At 37.0% G+C, this 22314-nt stretch overlaps 2 protein-coding genes across 2 annotated transcripts; one reads left to right on the top strand and one right to left on the bottom strand.

The window, feature by feature from the left end:
* Positions 1-460: 460 nt before the first annotated feature.
* Positions 461-8325, bottom strand: LOC143862789 (E3 ubiquitin-protein ligase RHF1A-like). The gene is made up of 7 exons (XM_077373823.1): positions 8149-8325; positions 6816-6877; positions 6497-6560; positions 6167-6375; positions 5248-5352; positions 4742-5164; positions 461-1103 (listed from the first exon to the last, which is right to left on the bottom strand). Exons 1-7 carry the CDS (start codon positions 8242-8244, stop codon positions 1010-1012), a joined length of 1053 nt encoding a protein of 350 aa, XP_077229938.1. The 5' UTR covers positions 8245-8325; the 3' UTR covers positions 461-1009.
* Positions 8326-9354: 1029 nt separating this feature from the next.
* On the top strand, positions 9355-22090 carry LOC143862680 (amidase 1-like). The gene is made up of 10 exons (XM_077373784.1): positions 9355-9598; positions 11895-12047; positions 12155-12279; positions 14861-14986; positions 18228-18410; positions 18534-18681; positions 20154-20322; positions 20998-21132; positions 21221-21389; positions 21881-22090. Exons 1-9 carry the CDS (start codon positions 9474-9476, stop codon positions 21371-21373), a joined length of 1317 nt encoding a protein of 438 aa, XP_077229899.1. The 5' UTR covers positions 9355-9473; the 3' UTR covers positions 21374-21389; positions 21881-22090.
* Positions 22091-22314: the final 224 nt, after the last annotated feature.

The raw sequence follows: 22314 nt of genomic DNA, 5'->3' as shown, positions 1-22314 counted from the left end.
TCCAAAACATCAGTGCCGTTTCTGCCCAAGAAACAAAATTATCATCGAGCAAGAAGAAGATATTGTGAGCTTTCAGCAATACTTTAGTTCATGATGGCCTTCAACTTTAGGAGTTGTTCAAACCCCTCCCTGTAGGATCGTGGTGCTACCAAGTTTCCCAAAACCAATTGGTGATGGGAAAGGCACACCTGTTATCTTTATTGAGTAGCACCCTAGCGGGACAGGTTCGCTGGTTCCCATAAGCCACTCACAATCCCCATTAATCATGTGCTAAGCAAGAAAAGGGAAAATTTCTGAGTCGGAATCCATGAATCCAAGATTCAGGACTAGTTGCTAATCGAGATTTATTACAATCAAGGGGATTTAACATTCAGACCATAGGTGGGGCACTTGTACTAAGGTTGAATTGCCGGAGTTCAATGAACATCAATATCAATTTCTCTGTTGGCTTATAGCATTGATGAAAAGTTCTTCAAATATATGGAGGTACCTAAGGGCAAGAAAGACAAGCTTATGACTCAAATTAAGAGTAGAGACAAGTTAACCTCTTGTTGAGGGCATCAAAACCTTGATGAACCAGTGGGAGTGTAGGAGTTACGCAAAACCCTCCTTTTTTTGAATGGCAACGCAAAACCCTCCTAATCCCCACTATCCATGTGTTTAAGAAGGTAAACGAACACCAAATTCAGGACAATGTTATATGAGGGGTTTATCACAATCTTCAAGATGGAGCTCACGAGCCTTGGCGAAAGGGTAAGGTTGCTCCATTGTGACCTGGTGGTCACGGGTTCGAGTCACGGAAACAGCCTCTCTGCAAAGCAAGGGTAAGGCTGTGTACATCTAGCCCTCCTCAGTCCCCGCAATGGCGGGAGCCTGGTACACTGGGCTGCCCTTTTTTCAAGATGGAGCTCAACAAAGATTCAACTAACAGACCATAGGAGGGCCATTTTAAGTACAAAGTCGAATTTCTGGAGTTCCATGGAAAACAGCATTGGGAGCAATTTCTCTATTAGCTTAGCACTGTATGGAAATTCTTCAAATATATGGAGGTTCCAGAGAACAAAAAAGTCAAACTTATGCCTCTCAAGTCTCGAATTGAAGTCCTACACAGTCCAATGGTGGGACCAACACAAAGCCATTAGATGGTGATGTATGGAAGGAGAAAATTACTCTTTGGAAGAAAATGGAAAAGAGACTATAATAAAGGATTTTAGTGAGTTGAGTACAGCAATTTGAAGCATGGAGATCAAGTAGCGAACACGTACAAAAAAAAAGTTTTACCATTTATCTACACAAAATTACTTGCATAAAATGAAAAATCAATTGATCAACAATTACTTGATGAACTATGATTGCTGAAGCAGGATGTTTTGGCTTGTTAAACCATGCTATGAAAGTGAGCAAAGAGATGAAAGTTTCCAATTTGGATTTCTTAATTTACAGTAGCAGATGTGGGCAAGGAATGAAAATAGGAAGTTAAACGCGACTTTCAGCTTGGAAACTCTTGGGAGTAAACATAGAATCTTAAACTTAGAGTTGAAATTAAAAAGTGGGTTAGTTTTCAAAAAATAAAAAAGAAATTAAAAAGTGGGTTTTATCGCTGAGATTCCATCCCCCACCAAAAAAAATGAGACTAAATATACTTTGTAGGCGGATGATTCTAGAAAGAATATATTAGTAGGATGAAACTATGGCAAGGAAAATCGTTTTGGAAAGATTTGAGGGCTTTCAAAAACGTTTCCCCAGAGCGAAATGACTTCAGTCCAACATTTGGATTGTACATACAGCTACTTATCTATAAAATATGCCAACCATGTATCTTTCCTTTATCATTCTCTTTTTTTCTGGTAAACATTTTTATTGGAAAAAAATTTCCCCTTGAACTTTGGGTTTGCCACTTTTTCTTATTTTCCCCCGCTAACGTTTAAGTTTTTCTACCCGCAAATTTCTGTTTCCCCCCACCCAACAAATATAGGGTTTTCGCTAACCTTCTTTTTCACGTGTCTATCTATCCATCCCTAGTGTCTATTTGGTTGCACGGCATAGAGTTAGAGAGTAGTGGAATAAGTAGTAAACAGGGAGGAGACAAGGTTTTAAATTTCGGTTTCGGTGGAAATCTTGTAAGATCACAGAAACGTATGTAAACATATGCAAATGATGAAATTTTAAGATGAAACTTTGAAAAATGCTAGAAAAAGCACGAATACATACTTAGAAACCATCAGCAAGAAAGCCATCCATAATGGCTTAATCACATCAAACACCTAGTAACATGCGTTGTCACACATGTTTGGAATAGTAAAGTCAATAAAGAAGTATAATGTAATTAGGTATAAGAAAGTATAATGACCAGCCTTGCCTCCAAGGACTCCAACTCTACGTCAATACCGCATAGAGTTACAAGGTATTATTGGTCTCGTGTCGATCTGACATACCAAGCACAAGATATGGTTATTTTGCTGTGGAATTCAATGATATTGCCTACTAATTATCATTCTATAGATTGATGAAATTAAATGCATTGCAAATCATAACCTCTTTCCATTTTTTTTATCGTTCTTACCATTCCGGTTGAATTTCAGAAAATTTGGTCGAATTTCGAGAATTTTGGACAGAAATAATGGCATAGAAGGAATTCATTAAGATTTTGTTTTAGTGGGGATGGAAATGGAAACATTTTGGTCGTTTCAGAGAAATATCAGGAAATTTTCAAACGATTGGAGGAGACAAACATTGGATTTGCCTGGAACTTACCTCAGAGAATAGTGGTAGAAGTGTTTGGTTGTCAACCTCATATAGTGGTAGGGGTGTCATTGCCAATATATATATATATATATATGAGAAAAGGGTTCCTGCGCTCTAGTGCAGAAACAGGGGTGGGCCACATTTGGGGGGGGGGGGGATCCAAAGCATTCCTTTGATGGGCCCTTTCATGGATAGGGTGTCCACCAAAAATCAGCTCCATTGGATCACCATAGGGTGTCCATTTGTGGGGCCAAAAATGGGAAGATTCGTGGACAAACAGTATCTGTCCATTTTTTGCCCCACAAATGGACGCCCTAAGATGGTCCAATGGAGCTGATATTTTGTACGCCCCCCATCCATGATGGGGCCTGTCAAATGAATGCTTAGGATCACCCCCCCCCCCCCCCCCCAATGTGGCACCACCCCGCTTTCCAGCACTCGAGCACAGATAAGCTATCTGCGCTCGAGCGCAGGAACCCTTCTCTCTCGCTCTCTCTCTCTCTCTCTCTTGAGAGAGAGAGAGAGAGAGAGAGAGAGAGAGAGAGAGAGAGCATCATTTCCATGAAATCCAAGCAAAATCTGACCTTTTTTTGTGGTTTGGGGACTTGGATATTATAGGGAGGGGACAAGGGTGACACATCAATAGACCTCCAATGATTAATCAATAGACATGAGTCTCCGAGGATTTCAATGCTAGATTGGCAACCAAAAATAGAGTTTTGCTGACGTGGTACCCAAATGCCAAAAAAAACCCTTAAGCCATCCTGACTTTTGTGCAACCAAACACACTAATTCGGTTTTGCCCTTGAAATTCGAGAGAGAGAGAGAGAGAGAGAGAGAGAGAGAGAGAGAGAGAGAGAGAGAGAGAGAGAGAGAGCATCATTTCCATGAAATCCAAGCAAAATCTGACCTTTTTTTGTGGTTTGGGGACTTGGATATTATAGGGAGGGGACAAGGGTGACACATCAATAGACCTCCAATGATTAATCAATAGACATGAGTCTCCGAGGATTTCAATGCTAGATTGGCAACCAAAAATAGAGTTTTGCTGACGTGGTACCCAAATGCCAAAAAAAACCCTTAAGCCATCCTGACTTTTGTGCAACCAAACACACTAATTCGGTTTTGCCCTTGAAATTCGATTTTGCCACTTTCATTCCCGTTTTCCAGCAATTCTATTGCGGTTGCCAAGGGAGAAGGTGGTTTTAGAGAGAGAGAGATGGTGTGCGCGGAATGCTTTTGAAAGAGGCTTTAGAGAGAGAGAGAGAGAGAGAGAGAGAGAGAGAGAGCCTAAAGTGGTGGGGCCTTCCCTTTTACACCATATTGTGATGGGGTGGGCCCCACCACCTCCACTTAAACCCATGCATAGGAAAAGTTGTTTCCATTTGTAATGAGTTAGGGTTTGTATTGTACTAAAGTAGAAATTTCATGACTAATATCTAGAGGCTTACGGTTTCACAAGTTCCTGATAACTCAACTCAACTCAACTAGCCTTTGTCCCAAACTAGTTGGGGTCGGCTAATGAATCCTTTTGAAAATTTATTATGCTAGTGAGTATGCTAGAAAATTTATTATCCTGATAATTGGAATAAAATTCATGTGCTCGTTCTGGTGCATTTCTCGAGTTTGTGGTTCTTATTTTCTTCTAACTTGCTTCTTTCAACTTTTTTTTTTTTTGAAATGGAACTTGCTTCTTTCAACTTAAATCTCTTAGGTTTTCAATTTATGAAACTTAACCATCTTCTAGTAATATTATGCTAGTGAGTATGCAGAAGATTTAAACTATGCAACATCAACCAAAGAGAGTCAAAGTTAGCCAATTACGGTCCCTTTACAAAAATCAGCAGAATATCATCGTTGAAACATGGGGACATTGAAAGTTCCAGCTGAAGATTTTGCATCGGTTTTTCTAAGTAATTAATTCTTAACGCATTAAATTTACTAATTAAAATAAAAAATCCCTTCAAATAACATAGAGAAGTGATAATCAACTAACCGAGAATATCCAAAGAGAGACCATGAAAGCTGGAATAGACAACTGGAAAATAAACTGAATAATAACAGAAATTTTATTAGAGGCAAACGAGAGAGGGTCGAGCTGACTAGCTGAGGCAATGAAAGAAATTCAGTCCATGGAAAATAGCAAGAGTGTGAATTTGCAAGGTAGGAGTTTTGGACATGCACCTTAGCAACTCCAAGATGACCTTTAGGAGAGGATTCTGGGTTCCCCTCAACAGCATTGGAAACGAAACAAAAACCTCTATTTCTCTTTAAGCAATGATCGAGGCGTTCCATCATTTGAGAAACACGTGCAATACTTGCTGTCACGTCACGGTGGGCTCCTTTGACGACTATCTTGATTGCGTGATTGTGTATATCTTTGAAACCCTTGGTACCTTTTGAGATCGATTCCTTATATCTGTTACAAATATGCATGCATGTCACAAAGGTGAATGTATTAAAATACAGAGCTCCAACAAGGGGGAAAATGCATTTATTTACCTGGAAGAGGCTGCAGACAATCTAGACTTCAAAGACTTTGAGAATGAAAGTAGCTTTGATTGTCGTGATCTCTGTGGACCTGGTGTTGTTTGGATAGAAAGTATTCTGAACAAAAAACCAAAGGATCATTAAGATAGTGAATGCTGTGATAAAGAGGAAAAAGAATCTCTAGGAACAGAAGAACAGTAGGAAGTGATTCCATATTGCAAACGGTAGATGAGATTAAAGTCTAATTCATCAGACATCACCATAATATATGGTTATCAGAGAAGAGGTCAGGTCGTAAAAAAATTGAATAAAAAAAGCAAAAAAGAAATGATGACTTTGACTATCTAAACTCAGCTTAATAAGATGACATTAACGTTTAATTCATCAGACATCACCATAATATATGGTTATCAGAGAAGAGATCAGGTCGTAAAAAAAAATTGAAGAACAAAAATATTGATGGTACCATGGTCATCTTGTTCCTGCATTCCATACCCATAAATTTCAGTATCGGGATAAATATCAATGTGGTATATACAAGAACACTGTACTATATACAAGAACACTGTACTGTGGTATGACATGCTAACCTGGGGAACTCATCAAGCTCACATATCCATAAAAAACATGTAAATATTAAAGAACATATAAATCTTGCATTCGAAGAATCTAAGTATGTAAAATTATTATTTTTAGTCCACAAGAGCAACTTAAAAACATAACAAATAAGAAATACAGAAAATTAAGATTACTTCCTGTTACAGTCAAAACATGTCTGACTAGATAATCCTTAACAAATGGGTGTCCCTTGTCACACAAGCTTAAATCAATAATCACTGGAGATTTTCAATACAAAAAAAAAAATAATGTACAGAGATTTAGGTAGACAGTGTTAAGTATGGCAACAAACCAATACTTGAAAGTTAGATACCTGGGCTTAACGGGGCCATCCTTGTCATCCACAATACCAGGACCATGAGACAAAGGAACAGATGCCTGAGGTTGGATTTCCATAGCAGGCGATAATGTAGCTGTTGTAGAATTACCCTCAGGAGATGGAAAATTGCCCGAACTATTACTTTCTACTGGATCAACAACAGGCGTTTGGGAATGAGTCCTATTCCTATCAATGGACGGAACCTAAGAATTCCACTTTTCAACACATAAAACAAATTCAGCATAAATATACAAGAACTTAAGCTTCTAACAAAACCAATCAAACTAAATAAATGACACTGAAATTCAAAGTAAATGTTGATACATTGGAACATATGTGCCTTGATCGTAAGCTTCTTTCCATCTCCACTGCAGCAAGAAGCTCTTGGCTATGGATAAAAACCAAAAAATATATTAAAAATGAAAAATTACAAATATATCCACTCAAAGAAACATCTAATGATTAAGAAAATTGAGCATAATTGGGAACTATAAAGCTACTTGATCACGCCAACTTGAAAAAATCTACACAAATATCTAAAGAAACCATGGGAAACAGATCACAGTTTCCAAACTTTTGTAAGGAAAGCTTCAAATAGTAAATTTTTTTTCCTTTTTTAAAAAGAAGGAAAGAAGGAAGTTACCTGACAGGATCCTTCAAAACAAGTAACTGCCAAATATCGGGCACTCTTTGCTTCTTTGTGACCTGTAGGATGAATTTTACTTCCATTTAAGCTCTCAATTCAGATACCAACCAATACCCACATAAGTTTGCCAAAAAATAAATATGCATGTGAACTAAGAATAATCATATCATGGTGAGATATAATCTGAATCTGATGGTAATTTGGCCTATCATTCAAGGATGCACTGAAGATGATATTCGCGCTTACAATTAGTAACCTGAAACCATCAACCAGATAAAAAAAAATCAATCAGGATATCTTTTTGTAATGTGAAATTTCCACTAGAGGTTCCCCATTAGCCCTAGTATGGATGACCATCGCGTTGTAACCTTGAGTTCATCATGAGCACACCATGAACAGCTGGAGATGATGTTGCTCACTGCTTGGATCAATATTTTAATATTAACAGCTTTAATAATTGACGCAATGATAAAACATTATGTTTTCGTTAACAATCCTATGAATAACCAAACATCAGTAGCAATAATCCAATTGTCGGCAATCAGAAGCTCAAAATCATCAATCAAAGAACAAGGATAGATAAGTACATCGTTTTAAATTCGTCCAGCCGAAATATTTCGATATCGGCTGCTGCTACCTAATCTAATTCTACTTGGATTAAAAAAATTACAAGATTTCACTGAAATTTCGATATTTCTTTAATGTTTTGGTTGAAATATGAAAAAAAAAATGCAACTTTTCATAATTAAAAAGAAAAGAAAAAAAGAGGCAAAGTTTCTGTCGAAATGAAATGCAAGTTTTCATATTAAAAAGGAAGCAAAGTTTCCCACAAAAATCAACTCCGCTCGCAGTAAAAAGAAGAACAATGAGATCACTTTAAGATATTTCTAAAAAATGACAAAAAATAAAAAGAAAAACCAAGAACTAAGAATCTGACATAGATTTCAGCCGTGAATTATTACATAAATGTTTCCGCGATTTTACAAGATTTTGATCAAAATTTCGTTTGCTGAGACCAAAACCAAAATTTAAAACCTTGGATAAGAACCAAAAGAGAAATCAAAACTCGGAAACATGAGGATCACGAAATAATACAAAAATCAAAACCCTAATTTAGTCAGACTCAATTTCAACTCGAACAAATCTCATGAGTACCAGAGCTCAATCCCCCACTTCCGTTCAAATTGCAAACCCTAGATTTTACAAAGTCTCGAACACAGAGACAGCAGAATTAGAAAAGTCCTCTTCACACAACATACACAAAAGATCTCGAATTATTGCAATCAAGATCAAAATAAAAGATTGGAATATAGGGCAAAAAAAATCGTACGGTTGCCGGATCCTCGACGGAGAACGGTTCGAGACAGATGCTACATTCGTCATCGCAGTTAGCCGGAATCCCTGCCGGAAAAGTGAAACCTTCCATTTTCGATTCTAGAGAGAGAGAGAGAGAGAGAGCGAGAGAGAGAGAGAGAGAGTAATGAGGTGGTAGTTATAATCGGATTTGATTTTATCAGAGAGAGAAAGAGAGAGAGAGAGAGAGAGACGGTTATTGAGTGTGTATCATCTCCCGCGCATTTTAGAGTGAACTATGAACCGCAAGATATTTATATTTTTGAGGAATGATAGAATGAAGGGCGCAGTTGCAAAAAATCAGTTTCAAGGGTGCTCCATTTTCCTGCCCTAGAAGAAAATCAACCAATAAGGGCGCCCTCGAAGGTGGCACCCTTCATTCATTCTATTATTCTATTTTTCTAGAGATTATATGATTGTGGAGGTTATAATGGACGGCACAGAATAAAAACCTCCATGGATCGGAGGGTTAGGATCATCCTATAGAGAAGATCTTCTGGACACACCCTATCTACTACATCAGGGTCCAATAGATGAACGGTTTGGATCACCCAAACAATGTGGGCCCTACGTTTTGTTTGGCCTAGGCGTGCATTCCACATACTTCTATTTTCAACTCCAGCTTATAAATCCTTATCCTTATACTGTATATAAAGCGTGAATCATGGGTTGAATTCTTCCTCACTTTTTCGTTATTTCCATTCATGTCCCACAGCCCAGCACAATACCTTTTTCATTGATATTTCTGAGTTTCCTTAGGGGTATTCTCGGCATTCATGTTGGGCAATAAATACCCTAGCGCCGTCATGCCACCTTCGTTCCAAAGGGTTCACCAATTTTGGGATTTTCTGCCTAGCCCTCTCATGTATAAATAATTGTGAGATGATTTTTTCACCCCTATAGGATAACGCACCCCCTTTTAACGTGAATTGTGGAACGCCTTTTGACGTCAAATCATGTTAACTGCGGGCGCATTATCCTACAGGGGGCGAAAATTTCATCGTCCAAGCTGGTTAAACAGGAAGAACTTAGCTTCATACGCGAGTTTTGGGGCTTCCCATCTAATGTACACATCAAGCGCTCATAGTATAACCACAAAGTTGACAAGTGAAATTACCGCATTGCCCTCTCAAAGTCTTTTCACTTTCCCAATCCATACGTCGTGCTCTCACACTCCCGTCCTTCCAACAAATGAAGAGTGCAAAATCGTCCTCATGCACACCCTTATATTGATATTACCAGCCCTCTCTTTATCGTCCTCTCTTATTAGCCGTTCAAGTAGCAGTAGTAAGATAGAGAGGAATGGGTGAGAAAGGGAAGATGGGAAGACAGGATTTCGGAGCATTCATTCAAAAGTTGATATTGCCACCTCCATCAGACTCTCCCCAACTCCCCTTACACGCTCTCACTTTTGCCGTCAAAGACATGTAAGTTTCTCCTTCTCATTTACTTACAATTCAATTGCCCTTTTTTTTTTCTCTTGTTTTCTAAATTTGAATTCACTATCCCCTCTCATATCTCATTTCCTTTTAAATAGAAAATACCCATTTGATCAAATGGTTGGATGAGTTCAATCCAGTCTTTATCATCTTCATGTTCCAATGAAACAAGTCTAACTACTTCAGACTTTTAAAATTATACCCTTTAGAATATTCCCATTTTAGAGTTTTTTGTATGGATAAATTTGGATTTTATGAACTCACTCTCCACTCTCATATCTTATTTCCTTTAAATAGAAAATACCCATTTGATCAAATGGCTGGATGAGTTCAATCCAGTCTTCATCATCTTCATGTTCCAATGAAACAAGTCTAACTACTTGAGACTTTTTAAAATTATACCCTTTAGATCTTTACATAATATGCATATTGTATTTCTTGAATACATTCTCAAAAGCATAATTTAAGGGGTTTTTTTTTTGGATGGATAAATTTGGATTTTATCGCGAAAAGATAGGAATACTAGGCTTCCCTAATATCATGTCAATGACACAAACCTCCTCTAAGACTTCATTTTAGTTCAAGGTTTAGGCTGAATATTCTTCCATACACCTAGCTTTGTTATTCGCCATGTTATCCCAATCAATGATACTGAGGGAGTCTCTCTTCATTCCCACCAATTTATCCTTACAGTCAATGAACTAAGATCATTGCAGTCCCAAGCTAAGTTTCTTGGCATCAGAAACATTTAATTCGCATCTATAAGAAAACAACATACGTTAGGTTGAGGTTTGCTCTGTTGGGTGCCGTTGAAGTTCGTGTTAATTACTTTAACCAAGGGCACAACCAAACGTGTCTGAGACTTTTGGGTTGACAGGGAACTCCGTGCAAAATTAGCTATGTAGGATAGTCAAAGAGAAGCACAAAACTTTTTAGAATCACAGAAAAACAGAGTTCTAGATCTAACACAATCAAATGGAAGAACACAAGAACTAAGCAGAAAGTAGCATATCTAAATACCTGTAACCAGATAATTAAAAAAGACATGCTAGTCACACAAGCAAGTCCTAGGCATCTAACTTTGGTACAAGGCGCCTCACCTTGGAGAAGAAGGCATCACACCCCACATTTGCAAACATGTTTCAGAAAAGTCATTTTTACATTCATTCAATCAGCATTCCATTTCGATGGTGCTAAGGCCTTACATAAATATACATCTCCCCGACACCTTAACATAAACTCCATTTCAAATTAAATGATCTGAACTCCATTTTGAAATAGTTCTAGTGAAACTAAACAACTATGACTCTCCTAACACCAGTCACTTATTCTTGGATGAGTGTGGACTTGGGCACTTAAAGGTGCAATCTAAGTTCGCATTTATAAGCAAAAATTCGCAAATAAAACTACTACCAACCCTTCATTATGTCCTCTATGTTAGATTTCATATAATCTGTATTGACATCAGCAGTGTGGTCATACAATGCCAACAAACGGCTATTCAACAATGAATCCACCAGCAGAAAGCTTTTGACATCTAGAATCTATAGTTTGATTGTGGAGAATGTAGAAGGCAAAAGCAAGATTGAGAAAAATGTTTTAATACCAAGTATATAATGAGGAGTGTGTGAAAGGAGGAGAAAAGGATGCACGTCTTAGTGTAATACGTTAATGAGGTTAATTATATCTCTCATTAACTCAGTCTTTATTAAGAACATCAAATGTACAAATTATGATAATACCCTACCAATGAAAATTTAAATTACTTAATTAAATGCATCTTCTTTATCATTTTTGTTGATACTCCAAACTCCAAATACCTATTTATATGAATCAACAACTCTTACTTTGATAGCATAAGGTTGTAATCTTGGTTTCTGCTCTAATTGATATTATGCAGAAAAATTGACAGGCTGATAGAGGTAATCTGCTCAATAATGTTGAACATTTTTAGTGGCTTAGTTAATGCATGATTACTTCTGAGGTAAATTTGACATGAGGAAAAGTAAATTTATTGTTGGAAAAATAAATAAGACTATAAGAGTGAATAAATTGTTTTTTTTTTTTTGTTGAATTATAAGAGTGCATAAATTGTTATGAGGAAATTTTGGCCTTCTATTTATGAAGTCTCATGCGCTGCTAACTGTTGTGTCTAGCCTGGTTTTACTTGAGCTGGACAGTGGTTTAATTTCAATAATAAATGTTGGACTTCTAATTTTGGTTTCATTTCAGGGAAATTTTCTATTTGTCTACATCCTAAATGTTGCTAATTTTGTTTTTGCAGATTTGACATCAAGGGGTATGTGACTGGATTTGGTAATCCAGACTGGGCAAGGACTCATGAAGCTGCCATGTCGACATCTCCCGCTGTTTTAGCCATCTTAGGAGGTGGGGCCACATGTGTTGGTAAAACTGTCATGGATGAGATGGCCTACAGGTTTGGATTAGAAACATTAGTAACTTAAAATTTCATTTATAGATGCTCTTGAGTGTTTCGCATCATATGTCTGAATCTATATAACCCTAAAGACTTTTTGTTTTCAGTATGGATGGCGAAAACAAGCATTATGGAACCCCTACTAATCCATCCGCTCCGGATCGGATACCTGGAGGATCATCTAGTGGTTCTGCTGTGGCAGTTTCTGCAAAGCTTGTAGATTTCTCTTTAGGTGAGATTTTTGTGCCTGTTGGTGATTGTTTTTTATGTAGATGAGTTGGCAAATACTTTCTATAAAAACATAAAAACATAAAATATTTTCCATGGAACACAATAAGAAAGTATTGTCTAACTTGCCATGTCTACTACAACTTCCATATCAAAGTGATTGTTTTTTATGTGGGTGCTTTGTCAAATACTTCCTATAGTAACATAAAAGATTTTCCATGGTATTATGTAACTTGCCATGTCTATAACTTTCATATCAAATTGACTACATTCTGTACCGCTACATATTAATCTGGTCAGGTACTGACTCCTCCTCCACACTATATCATCTCTATTTCCTGTCCTTTCTCTGCTTTTTCTTCCTATTTTATCGCTAAATTGGCTGGTTTAGAAACATTGGAGTAGTAAAGTTAAGTGTTCAAATAAATAGTCTTTAAACACAATATTATACTTGTTGAAGTCCAAAGAAATCATTCAAGAACACTTTGAATTAAAGAAGAGTAAGAATAGGAGAGAAACAGGAGAAGAAAGGAAGAAGAGAGGCCAAAGGAGTGAGGAGAGAAGAGAAAATTCATATAGGAGAGTGATCCCAAAAAATTTCCAAGTGGTCCTGGAAATCTGACCTTTTATAAAAATTTTGCTTGGAATTGACCTTTTTCCTAGATTGGAAAGTTTTGGCTGAAAATGCAGTTATTTTTATTTTTTCTAGATAAAGAAATGGTCTAGTCCTTTCCAAGTGCTACCAAACATCAAAAAAGGAGGGGAAGTTGGAAACAATTTTCTTTTCCCAACTTTTCGTAACGTTTCGTAACTTTTCTTGCCAACCCAAATAGGTCATTAGAGATCCAAATGCTTACGCTGTGTAATTTTGTAACTTTGTTTAGTGTTAAACTGTTAATGTGTGCTATTGATATCTATGATGGAATGTGCTCATAGGATGACATTATATACGGACAGGGTGTTCGTGGAATGAGACTCCCTCAATGTTATTTGGTGGCTTAGAGGCTCTATCGTCCCCCCTCGGAGATTTGCTCACCTTTTTTATGAGATCCAAGATAGAGTGGAATGGTCGTCAATCATATTCGAGCATATAAGAAGATCTTCCGATAATGAGGCGGGTAGACTAGCTGGGGATGGGGTGGGGAGGTTGGGGTTGGAGCTGTTTGATTTCCTCCCTTCATGAGATGTTGTTTTATTGCTTGTATCTTTTTCCTTGCCTTCCTTTTAATTCTCTTTGTATGTTTTGGGTTGACTACGATGGTCTTCCCTGTGTTTTTTAATGAAATATGCTACCATTTAAAAAAAAATTGACATTATATATTAGAAACTTTGAGGTTGTGAAATTCTGTGTTCAAATAAATATTGTGTCTTTAAGCAGAATATTATAGTTGTTGAAGTTCAGATAAAACATTCAAGAACACTCTGTATTGAAGAAAATTAAGAATAGGAGAGAAAGTGAAGAGAACAAAGGAGAAAATTCACATAGGTTACCCCCAAACACAGGAATTTGTATATTTGCAATAATCTGTTAAGCATAATTACAAAGAGTGCCACTGGGTATATTATAGTAATTATGTTAGTATAATTACGAAAAGTGCAACTAGGTTCATCCTAATGATTAACCCTATCAAATATAAAACAAATAGTAATTTGCATGAAATACTAACTAATAAACATAATACACTTCGCAAGAGTAGTGGGTTGGTATTCTCAAGTTCTTCAACAATACTTGAGTTTTTTTTCTTTTTTAAGCTCTTCACTTTGACTTCTAAATTATCTTTGATCCAGTTTGCACACTTATCTTTTCAAAGCCATAGTTGATGCATATTTGATATTCTTAAGTTCTATAAGAATACTTATGAGATGTCTCTCTTTTAAGCTCTCCACTTTGACTTGCAAATTATCTTTGATCCAGTTTGTACACTTATCTTTTCAAAGCCGTAGTTGATGCATATCTGATATGCCACATTGCCCATTCCTCTGTTTCTCAGCAAGCCTTAGGGGAGATTCTACCTTTTGTTGCTCTGTCCCTGTTTTTCGACCTTTCCTAGTTGTAAATCTGTCCTTGAATAAGCATTACTGGGGTGTTTAGTGCATTGTGTGTCTTGGAGAAAGTTATCAGTTAGGAGTTTGATTGTTGATCTGATGAGCTCTGGATTATGTCTGCTCATCACCCCATAGTACCATTCATCCTTATAAGAGCATGGGAAAATGAAGTCGAAAAAAAGTTGGATAATGCACTTTTTTTTTTAATGGCAAAGTCGGACAATGCACTTACATCGAACAATTTCTTACATTCTATACTACCTTTAGAAAAACAAATCTTACATTCTATACTGAGTTTTGGAGATTAGTTTTGATTATGAAATGTTCTTTTCTCTATTATATCTTTGTTCTTCTCCTATACTCTTGCATTAAGGCAGTGATAATTATCTACAAGGAAACATTGACATTATAGTTTTATTTGCTGCCTAATGATCCTTCCCAATTATTGCTAAGAATCCACTCTTAATAAATACAAGGAATAGTCGTAATGTATTGGTTCATGTTATTTCTTTCGCTATGTTCTTGACGTTATGTTACAGGTACTGATACGGGAGCAAGTGTACGGGTGCCTGCAGCTTTCTGTGGAATTTTTGGATTTCGGCCTTCACATGCAGTTGTTTCTACCAGTGGTGTTATTCCTATGGCTCAGAGCTTTGATACTGTTGGTAAGGAACTAGTATGAGTCTTCAATTCAATTAGTTTTGGGTGGATAACCTAGGAATAAAGCTTTTCTGTAACTTTACACCTTGACTTCCAGCGCTCCTGCATTTCAAACATACTCAAATTTATTGAATTAATGATCCAGTATGGCCACATTTTCTAGTTCAATAATTATTGTGGACAGTCTTATTGTATTATACTTTCCTTGTGTCAAATCCAGAAACAAAATTTTCAATTCCTTCAGCATATAAATAGCATTCCTTTTTTTTTTAATACAATCTGAAACAACTTATTAATCACTGAAGCTAGTGTCTACATTTGTTGATTGAACTTAAATTGACTGTTCAATAATTAGCATGTATCTATTACCTATTAAGAAACCAAACTCTTCGATTTATTCATTGCTTCAAGATAGTAAATACTAAATACCACTTGGTGAGTGTTAATTTCAGAAAATATTGCTAAAATTACAGTGTGTGTGTGTGTAGAGAGAGAGAGAGAGAGAGAGAGAGAGATGTTCCTACTCGATTGAGTAGATACGTTATCTACTCGACCGGCCAAAAATATAGTGAGGGCCCACATTGTTTGGGTGATGCAAACCATTCATTTGATTGGGCCATGAAATAGATTGGGTGTGCCCAAAAAATCAGCTCCATAGGATCATCCCAACCCTTCGATTTGTGGAGGTTAAAACAGACGGGTATAAACCTCCACAAATCTGTCCATTTTTAACCTCCACAAATCGAAGGGTTAGGATGATCGTATGGAGCTGATTTTTGGGCACACCCTATCTATGTCAGGGCCCACCAAATGAATGCTTTGGATCATCCAAACAATGTGGGCCCACTGTGTTTCTACCGACGGAGTAGATAACTTTATCTACTTCATCGAGTAGGAATTGTAAGCCCATTTTTACTTGTAGAAATTTTACTTTTTTTCATGATGAAAAAGAATCAATTGTCATCAACATTCACCAAATCTTGGTTAGAAAAGGTTAAAATTGCCTCATTGTGGGCATTTTTGTAATTTGTACATGAGTATGTTTGTCATTGTAAACCCTCATATTTGATTCATTTTGAATGGAGCACATTACATCCTATCCTCCACTGTTTGTTTCGTCTCTTCCTCTCCGTCTCATATATTCATATTTCACCTGGTATCATAGCATGTTAGCGTCAAGATCTCACACTAACGGCTAGTATGTAATATTTCAAAGAGTTATTTAATCTCAATTTTTTATATTTATTCTTGCATCTACGAAGCAAAGATGGGGTTGAGTGCACCTCTCAAGAGTTTTGATTTATTTTTGCCTCTCAAATGGCATTCGTCAACAATTTTCATGTCCCCACTCACCGTCGTGGAATGATGTAGCCGAACGAAGGCATATGCATGCATATTTCAAGGCTATGTTGTTTATGCTATTTCACTCCGGGGCTCTCAAGCAACTTTGGACCTGATTTGAATTTTTTTAAAAGTAATTCTTGAAGGCCTTAGCTTATGCATAACTGAATATTCATTTATTTCATTGGTCACCATGGTTTTAAATTCCCTTGAAACGACCGAAATGTTTATGTTTTCATCCCTACCGAAACAAAATCTCAATGAATTCCTTCCACGTCATTATTTCCGACCAAAATTCTCGAAATTCGACCGAAATTCAATCGAAATTCCTAAAATTCCCAAAATTCGACCGAAATTGTTGGGACGACAAAAAATGGAAAGGTGTTATGATTTACATTGTATAAAGCTATTTGCATCATATTAACATAGAGTTGGTGTGCTTAGAGGGAAGCCTGTTCATTGTACTTGCTTATACTTCATTACATTGTACTTCTATATTGACTTTACAGTTCCGGACATGTGCAATGCAGTACTGCATGTCACTAGGTGTTCTATGTTATTAAGCCATTATGGATGGCTTTCTTTCTTATGTGATGCTTTCTAAGTATGGATTCTTGAAGGCCTTTGCTTATGCATAACCGAATATTCATTCATTTCATTTGTCACCATGGTTTTAAATTCCCCCGAAACAACCGAAATGTTTCTGTTTTCATCCCTACCGAAACGGAATCTCAATGAATTCCTTCCATGTCATTATTTCCGACCAAAATTCTCGAAATTTGACCGAAATTCAACCGGAATTTCCGAAATTCGATCGAAATTCCTGAAATTCCCAAAATTCGACTGAAATGGTTGGGATGACAAAAAATGGAAAGGTGTTATGATTTACATCGTAGAAAGCTATTTGCATAATAGTAACAAAGAGTCGGTGTCCTTAGAGGGGAGCCTGTTCATTGTACTTTCTTATACTTCATTACAGTTCCAGACATGTGCAATGCAATGCCGTCACTTGGTGTTCTATGTTATTAAGCCATTATGGATGGCTTTCCTTCTTGTGTGATGCTTTCTAAGTATGGATTTATGCTTACTAGCATTTTCCAAAGTTTCATCTTAAAATTTCAACATTTGAATATGTTTCCACATGTTTCCGTGATTTTACAAGATTTCTAACAAAATTTCAATCGAAATGGAAATATTTCTATTTCTGTGCCAAACGAAACCGAACCCAAAATTTAAAACCTTATTTTTCGCCTTTGAACCAACATTATATGCTTTCCTTTATCTGCATTTCTTAGTATAGTTGTACTGCTCTTGGAGCTTGTCATGCATAAATTTAATTTGAAAAATATCAGCCTAGACTAAGGGTGCGACTCGGGCGGGCACAACTCGAACCCGTCGGGTTCAACCCGAAAAAAAGTCGGGTTGGGTTGAGTTCATGTCGGGTTCGGGTTCGGGCTGAGTTTTCTCAACCCGGGTTGAGTTCAGGTTCGGGTTCGGGTCGAGGGCTTGGGCAACCCGACCCGAGTGAAGCCCGACATTTTTAATAATTTTTTTTTTTTTTAAGCTTAAAATCTCGGATTGGGTCGGGTCGGGTTAAACCTCGTAGGTTGGAACTCGGGTCGGGTCGGGTTCGGGTTGAGTAAATGGTTGCTCGGGTGGGGTTCGGGTTGGCCTCAACCCGACCCTACCCGACCAGAGTTGCACCCCTAGCCTAGACAACATGTGTATCTTACTTATATGTCGCTCGAGGATCAAATGCCATACTTGCACTAGACTCTTTATCATAGGAATTTTCTTATGCTCATGCTGAATTTTTATGCTAATGTAGGATTATCATGTCATAGCTCCCTACCCCCAATATTAATTCGCATCTCCTTTGCATTTTTTGACACATTTTCCATCTAGGATGGTTTGCTAGGGATCCCGTGATCTTGAATCGAGTAGGTCATGTGCTGTTGCCAACACCTGATGTGGATCCTGTGCCACCTAGTCATATTATTATCGCAGATGACTGTTTCCAACTTCTGAGTATTCCAAGTGACCGAGTTGCTCAAGTTCTTATTAAGTCTGTAGAAAAGTTGTTTGGAAGTAAGTTCTCTCTCTTCCACTATTTATCTTTTATTATCATGTCACTATTGATGCGTTTCAGTACATGATGATCTTTGTTTGTGACGAAGTGAATGTAGTTTCTTATGATCTCCTATATTGCAGGCGAAATTGTTAACCATACAAACCTTGGGGACTATGTTAGTGATAAAGTTCCGAGTTTAAAGTATTTTATGGCGAAATGTGGTGAAAATCAGGAGTTTGCAGTGCCATCCTTGATGGCACTCTCATCTGCCTTGCTATTGCTTCAAAGGTGGGAAGTGACAAAATTGACGGGCTTTTAAATGTTTAACTATTACTGTTTTTGTATTTGAGTATTCAGGAGTAGTTTTTATCATTAAAGATTGAGTTGTTTGTACCTGCTTAATTATGCTTTGACCCATTCTTTCCTCCCTGGGTTTTTATTTCTTCTTTCTTATATTTCTGTTTTTGTCATCGTCTTTTTCTTTTCTATTCTTTTCCATAAAATCTTCATTCAATTCTTTACGTCTTCTTCCCTTCTTGATCCTACCTTCATCATTATCGAGAACCCTAATACTCTTGCTTCTTTCCACATCTATTTCTCCTTTTCACTTGGGAGAAAACCGTTATATTTCACTCTGCCTTCTTTTTCTTCTTTTTGCCACTTTGTTTTGAAACCTTAGGTTCCCCTTTGTTGTTGTACAACCCTTTGAATTCCCTTTAATTTTTAACTGGGTGTTCAAATTTTGACCTCTTTTCATTTTCTGACTTGTAACTCCCTTTAAGGAGTTTTTTATATGGTGGATGGCCATGCAGGGAATGTGTAGCCAAAAAAAGTAGAGTGGGGCCCACTGGAATGGATAATAAAAACCATTAGTTGTTTTGGTCCCTGCTGAATGTGCCCACTTGCATGTAAACTCCACGTAAGGTCCCAATTTCTATCTCTCTTCCTTGCCCTTAACCTTATGTAGCCTCTACCTGCCTACTTCTCACTTTTTTTTTCCCTTTTTCCTTCATCTTCACCTTTTCTTTCTAGCTTACCGTTGTATCTTCTTTCCCATCTTATCACCTTCAAATTGTACCAAAACAATTTTCTTCTCTTGAAAATGGCATGTTCTTCCATTACCTGTGATCAAGACATCTCAGATCATCTTGATGATGGTTCACTGATTTTTCCGGTCTTGAGTTTATCACTCCTCACTAGTTTACAGTGTGAAGTTTGTCAGATAGGTAAAATTCATTGGGTTTTCTTTTCTCCTAGACTTGAGAAGAAGCAGTTCCTTTTTTCTATTTTTTATTATGATATTTGGGGTCCAGCATGAGTCTTTACTGTGTCACGTCCTAAATATTTTGCTGTCTTTATTGATGATTATTCACATATGACTTGGTTATTATTTCCCGCATTACCTTTCTTACTATGAGATTCTTCATCAAACCTATTGTTCACATATTCCACAGCAAAATGGAGTAGCTGAGCGTAAACATTAGCATCTTCTGGAAGTGGCTCAAACCTTATTACTTAATATGAACATAGCAAAACTTTCTTGGGTTGTTGCTGTCCTAACTACTTGCTTCTTAATCAATCAAATGCCATCCTCTATCCCCCCCCCGCGCCCAACACCCACCCACACCCACACACAACACGCGCGCGTGCGCACAAACTGAACAGTGTTGCTTTGTTGCCTTTCAGAATATTTATCGTCACTCCTTACTATACGAGTTTTATGGTTTTGATGCTGAGACGGCCTCTATTATGAAACATAGGTATGAAGTCAAAAAGAACCATGGGGAATGGGTTACGGCTGTCAAACCTGATTTAGGTCCTGGAATATCAGAACGAGTTTGGGGTGCCCTTAGGGCAACAGATGAAAACATTGACATCTGTGGCACAGCAAGGACTGAACATCATGCTGCTCTAAGTGCTCTTCTGGAGGTATTTGTGAATCTCTCTCTCTCTCTCTCTCTCTCTCTCTCTCTCTCTCTCTCTCTCTCTCTCTTTTGAATGAGGTATTTGTCAATCTTTCTTTAAATGTCTTCTAATCTAACATGTTTCTGTAATGTGGATGTGTTCCCATGAATTGAGATTATCTAAAATTTGAACATATCAACAATCTGATTAGTTGTAGTTGGCACAAATTGCAGAGGCTGTTGAGTTCCAACACCAACTACACCATATACAAGTTTCCCTTACATACATTAGTTGTTAAACCAGACTATGGAACTTTAACCTAACTGTTGTATATATGAAAGTCACATTTTGCTCGTAAGTCTTCTTAAGTGTAGAAGGAAAACCTGATACAAACCATGATATTTATCCGACACTTTTTTTTTTAAAGATATTTATCCGACACTTAAAACCATGATATTTTGAATAATGCTGGAGATCATGAGCTCCTTGTAGGATTGTCATACAAATATGTCCCACATATAGAGAATTAATTATCTAGTGTGTTATCACATTGTTTCGCGAACTTATTCCCTATGATCACGCTTACCATCTTATTTTATTAATGTCACACTCTGCGCAACCAGCAGCCCATGAATCGACTTTTCATAATACTAATATTGTCTGATGCTTCTTTTGAAGATGTTTTCATAATTCATGTAGGACTATGGTGTCCTTGCAATCCCTACAGTTCCTGGACCTCCGCCAAAACTACTGACAGAGGCGTCTATGTTGGAAACCTTCGGTGCCAGAGCCTTTAGTTTACTGTCGATAGCTGGAATGTCTGGATTTTGCCAGGTACTCTATTTGTTTGTTGATTTCAGATCAAAGTAACCTAACTTACAAAATTAAAGAATCTTGATTGGCTCATTTGTGTAAATTACAGGTTACTATACCACTCGGAATGTATGATAACCTTCCAGTGGCAGTGTCTCTCTTAGCAAAACATGGGCAGGATCGGTTTCTACTTAATCTTGTACAGACCCTTTATGGCACCCTCAAAGAACAGGTTGACATTGCTGAGAAATCGAGCACTTGAAGTTGCCAAGCTGAAGGTAGTCTTTAATCGTTTCACTTGTTTCTCCTTTTCCTGTGTTTCTCTCTCTCTCTCTCTCTCTCTCTCTCTCTCTCTCTCTCTCTCTTTATACACAGTTACAAAGTTCTCTAAATTATTGAAAAGTTATTGAAGAAATCCCAAATTTTTATCCCCTGTTTTAAAATTTGAAAGTACTAAATAGTTCATAAATTCTCTTATTTTTCAAATTACATGCATTTTTCTGAATTAAAGTGAATTAGACAAATAATACATCAATTTCTCATAAATTATTTGTTGCTATAGCAAGAAATCCGAAATGAAAACTGAACTCATCCTAATCTATTAAACATGTGCACTTACCAATCCTTCCGTGCTTTTTGTTGTCTTTTTTAGAAGAATAAGCAAGGTATATAGTAGATGCGCATATAGTAAATAGAAAGAAGAATGGGTTCGTTCTCCGAAGTTTTCCAAACATTTCCCGAATTTAACTTTGTAACTATGCTCTGATAGGTGGTGATCATTGTCCTGAAGGGGTGTCCAAACTCCAAACTATATGCACAATCAACAGTTGCTGAAGCATGGACTTCACAGTATATTGTGTAGAATATTTTATCTGACTGTAAAATATGAGAATAGTACATCAATTTCTGATAAATTATCTGTAAATATAGCGAGAAATCTGAAATGAAAACTGAAATGTCATTCTAGTCTATTAAACAATCCTTCAATGCTTATAACATGCACTTAACAATCCTTCAATGCCTGTTGCTGTCATTTTTAGAAGAATAAGATATATATTATTACCATTAAAAAAATACGATATATATTAGATACGTGTATGGTAAATAGAAAAAAGAAAAATGGATTCGTTCTCCGAAGTTTTCCAGACATTTCCCGATTTTATTTTTTGAACATTTTCCTCGCCAATTTATTCCTGAAACCAA

Source organism: Tasmannia lanceolata, unplaced genomic scaffold, assembly GCF_043159265.1.
Source record: "Tasmannia lanceolata isolate RefF3 unplaced genomic scaffold, GAP_Taslan_0.1 ptg000002l, whole genome shotgun sequence".
In the NCBI taxonomy this organism is placed as follows: domain Eukaryota; kingdom Viridiplantae; phylum Streptophyta; class Magnoliopsida; order Canellales; family Winteraceae; genus Tasmannia; species Tasmannia lanceolata.
Note: the sequence above shows the minus strand (reverse complement) of the source record. Positions and strands in the feature narration are given on the sequence as shown.

Bases quoted from the DNA above. Each gene is read 5' to 3' on its own strand.
- LOC143862789 (XM_077373823.1), bottom strand. From the start codon at position 8,244: ATGGAAGGTTTCACTTTTCCGGCAGGGATTCCGGCTAACTGCGATGAC. The intron at 5,353-6,166 runs GTATCTAACTTT...TTTTTTGTTCAG, and splicing joins GATGGCCCCGTTAAGCCCAG to AATACTTTCTATCCAAACAA. The intron at 5,165-5,247 runs GTAAATAAATGC...TATTTGTAACAG, and splicing joins TTGTCTGCAGCCTCTTCCAG to ATATAAGGAATCGATCTCAA.
- LOC143862680 (XM_077373784.1), top strand. From the start codon at position 9,474: ATGGGTGAGAAAGGGAAGATGGGAAGACAGGATTTCGGAGCATTCATT. The intron at 18,411-18,533 runs GTAAGTTCTCTC...CCTATATTGCAG, and splicing joins TGTAGAAAAGTTGTTTGGAA to GCGAAATTGTTAACCATACA. The intron at 21,133-21,220 runs GTACTCTATTTG...TGTAAATTACAG, and splicing joins GAATGTCTGGATTTTGCCAG to GTTACTATACCACTCGGAAT.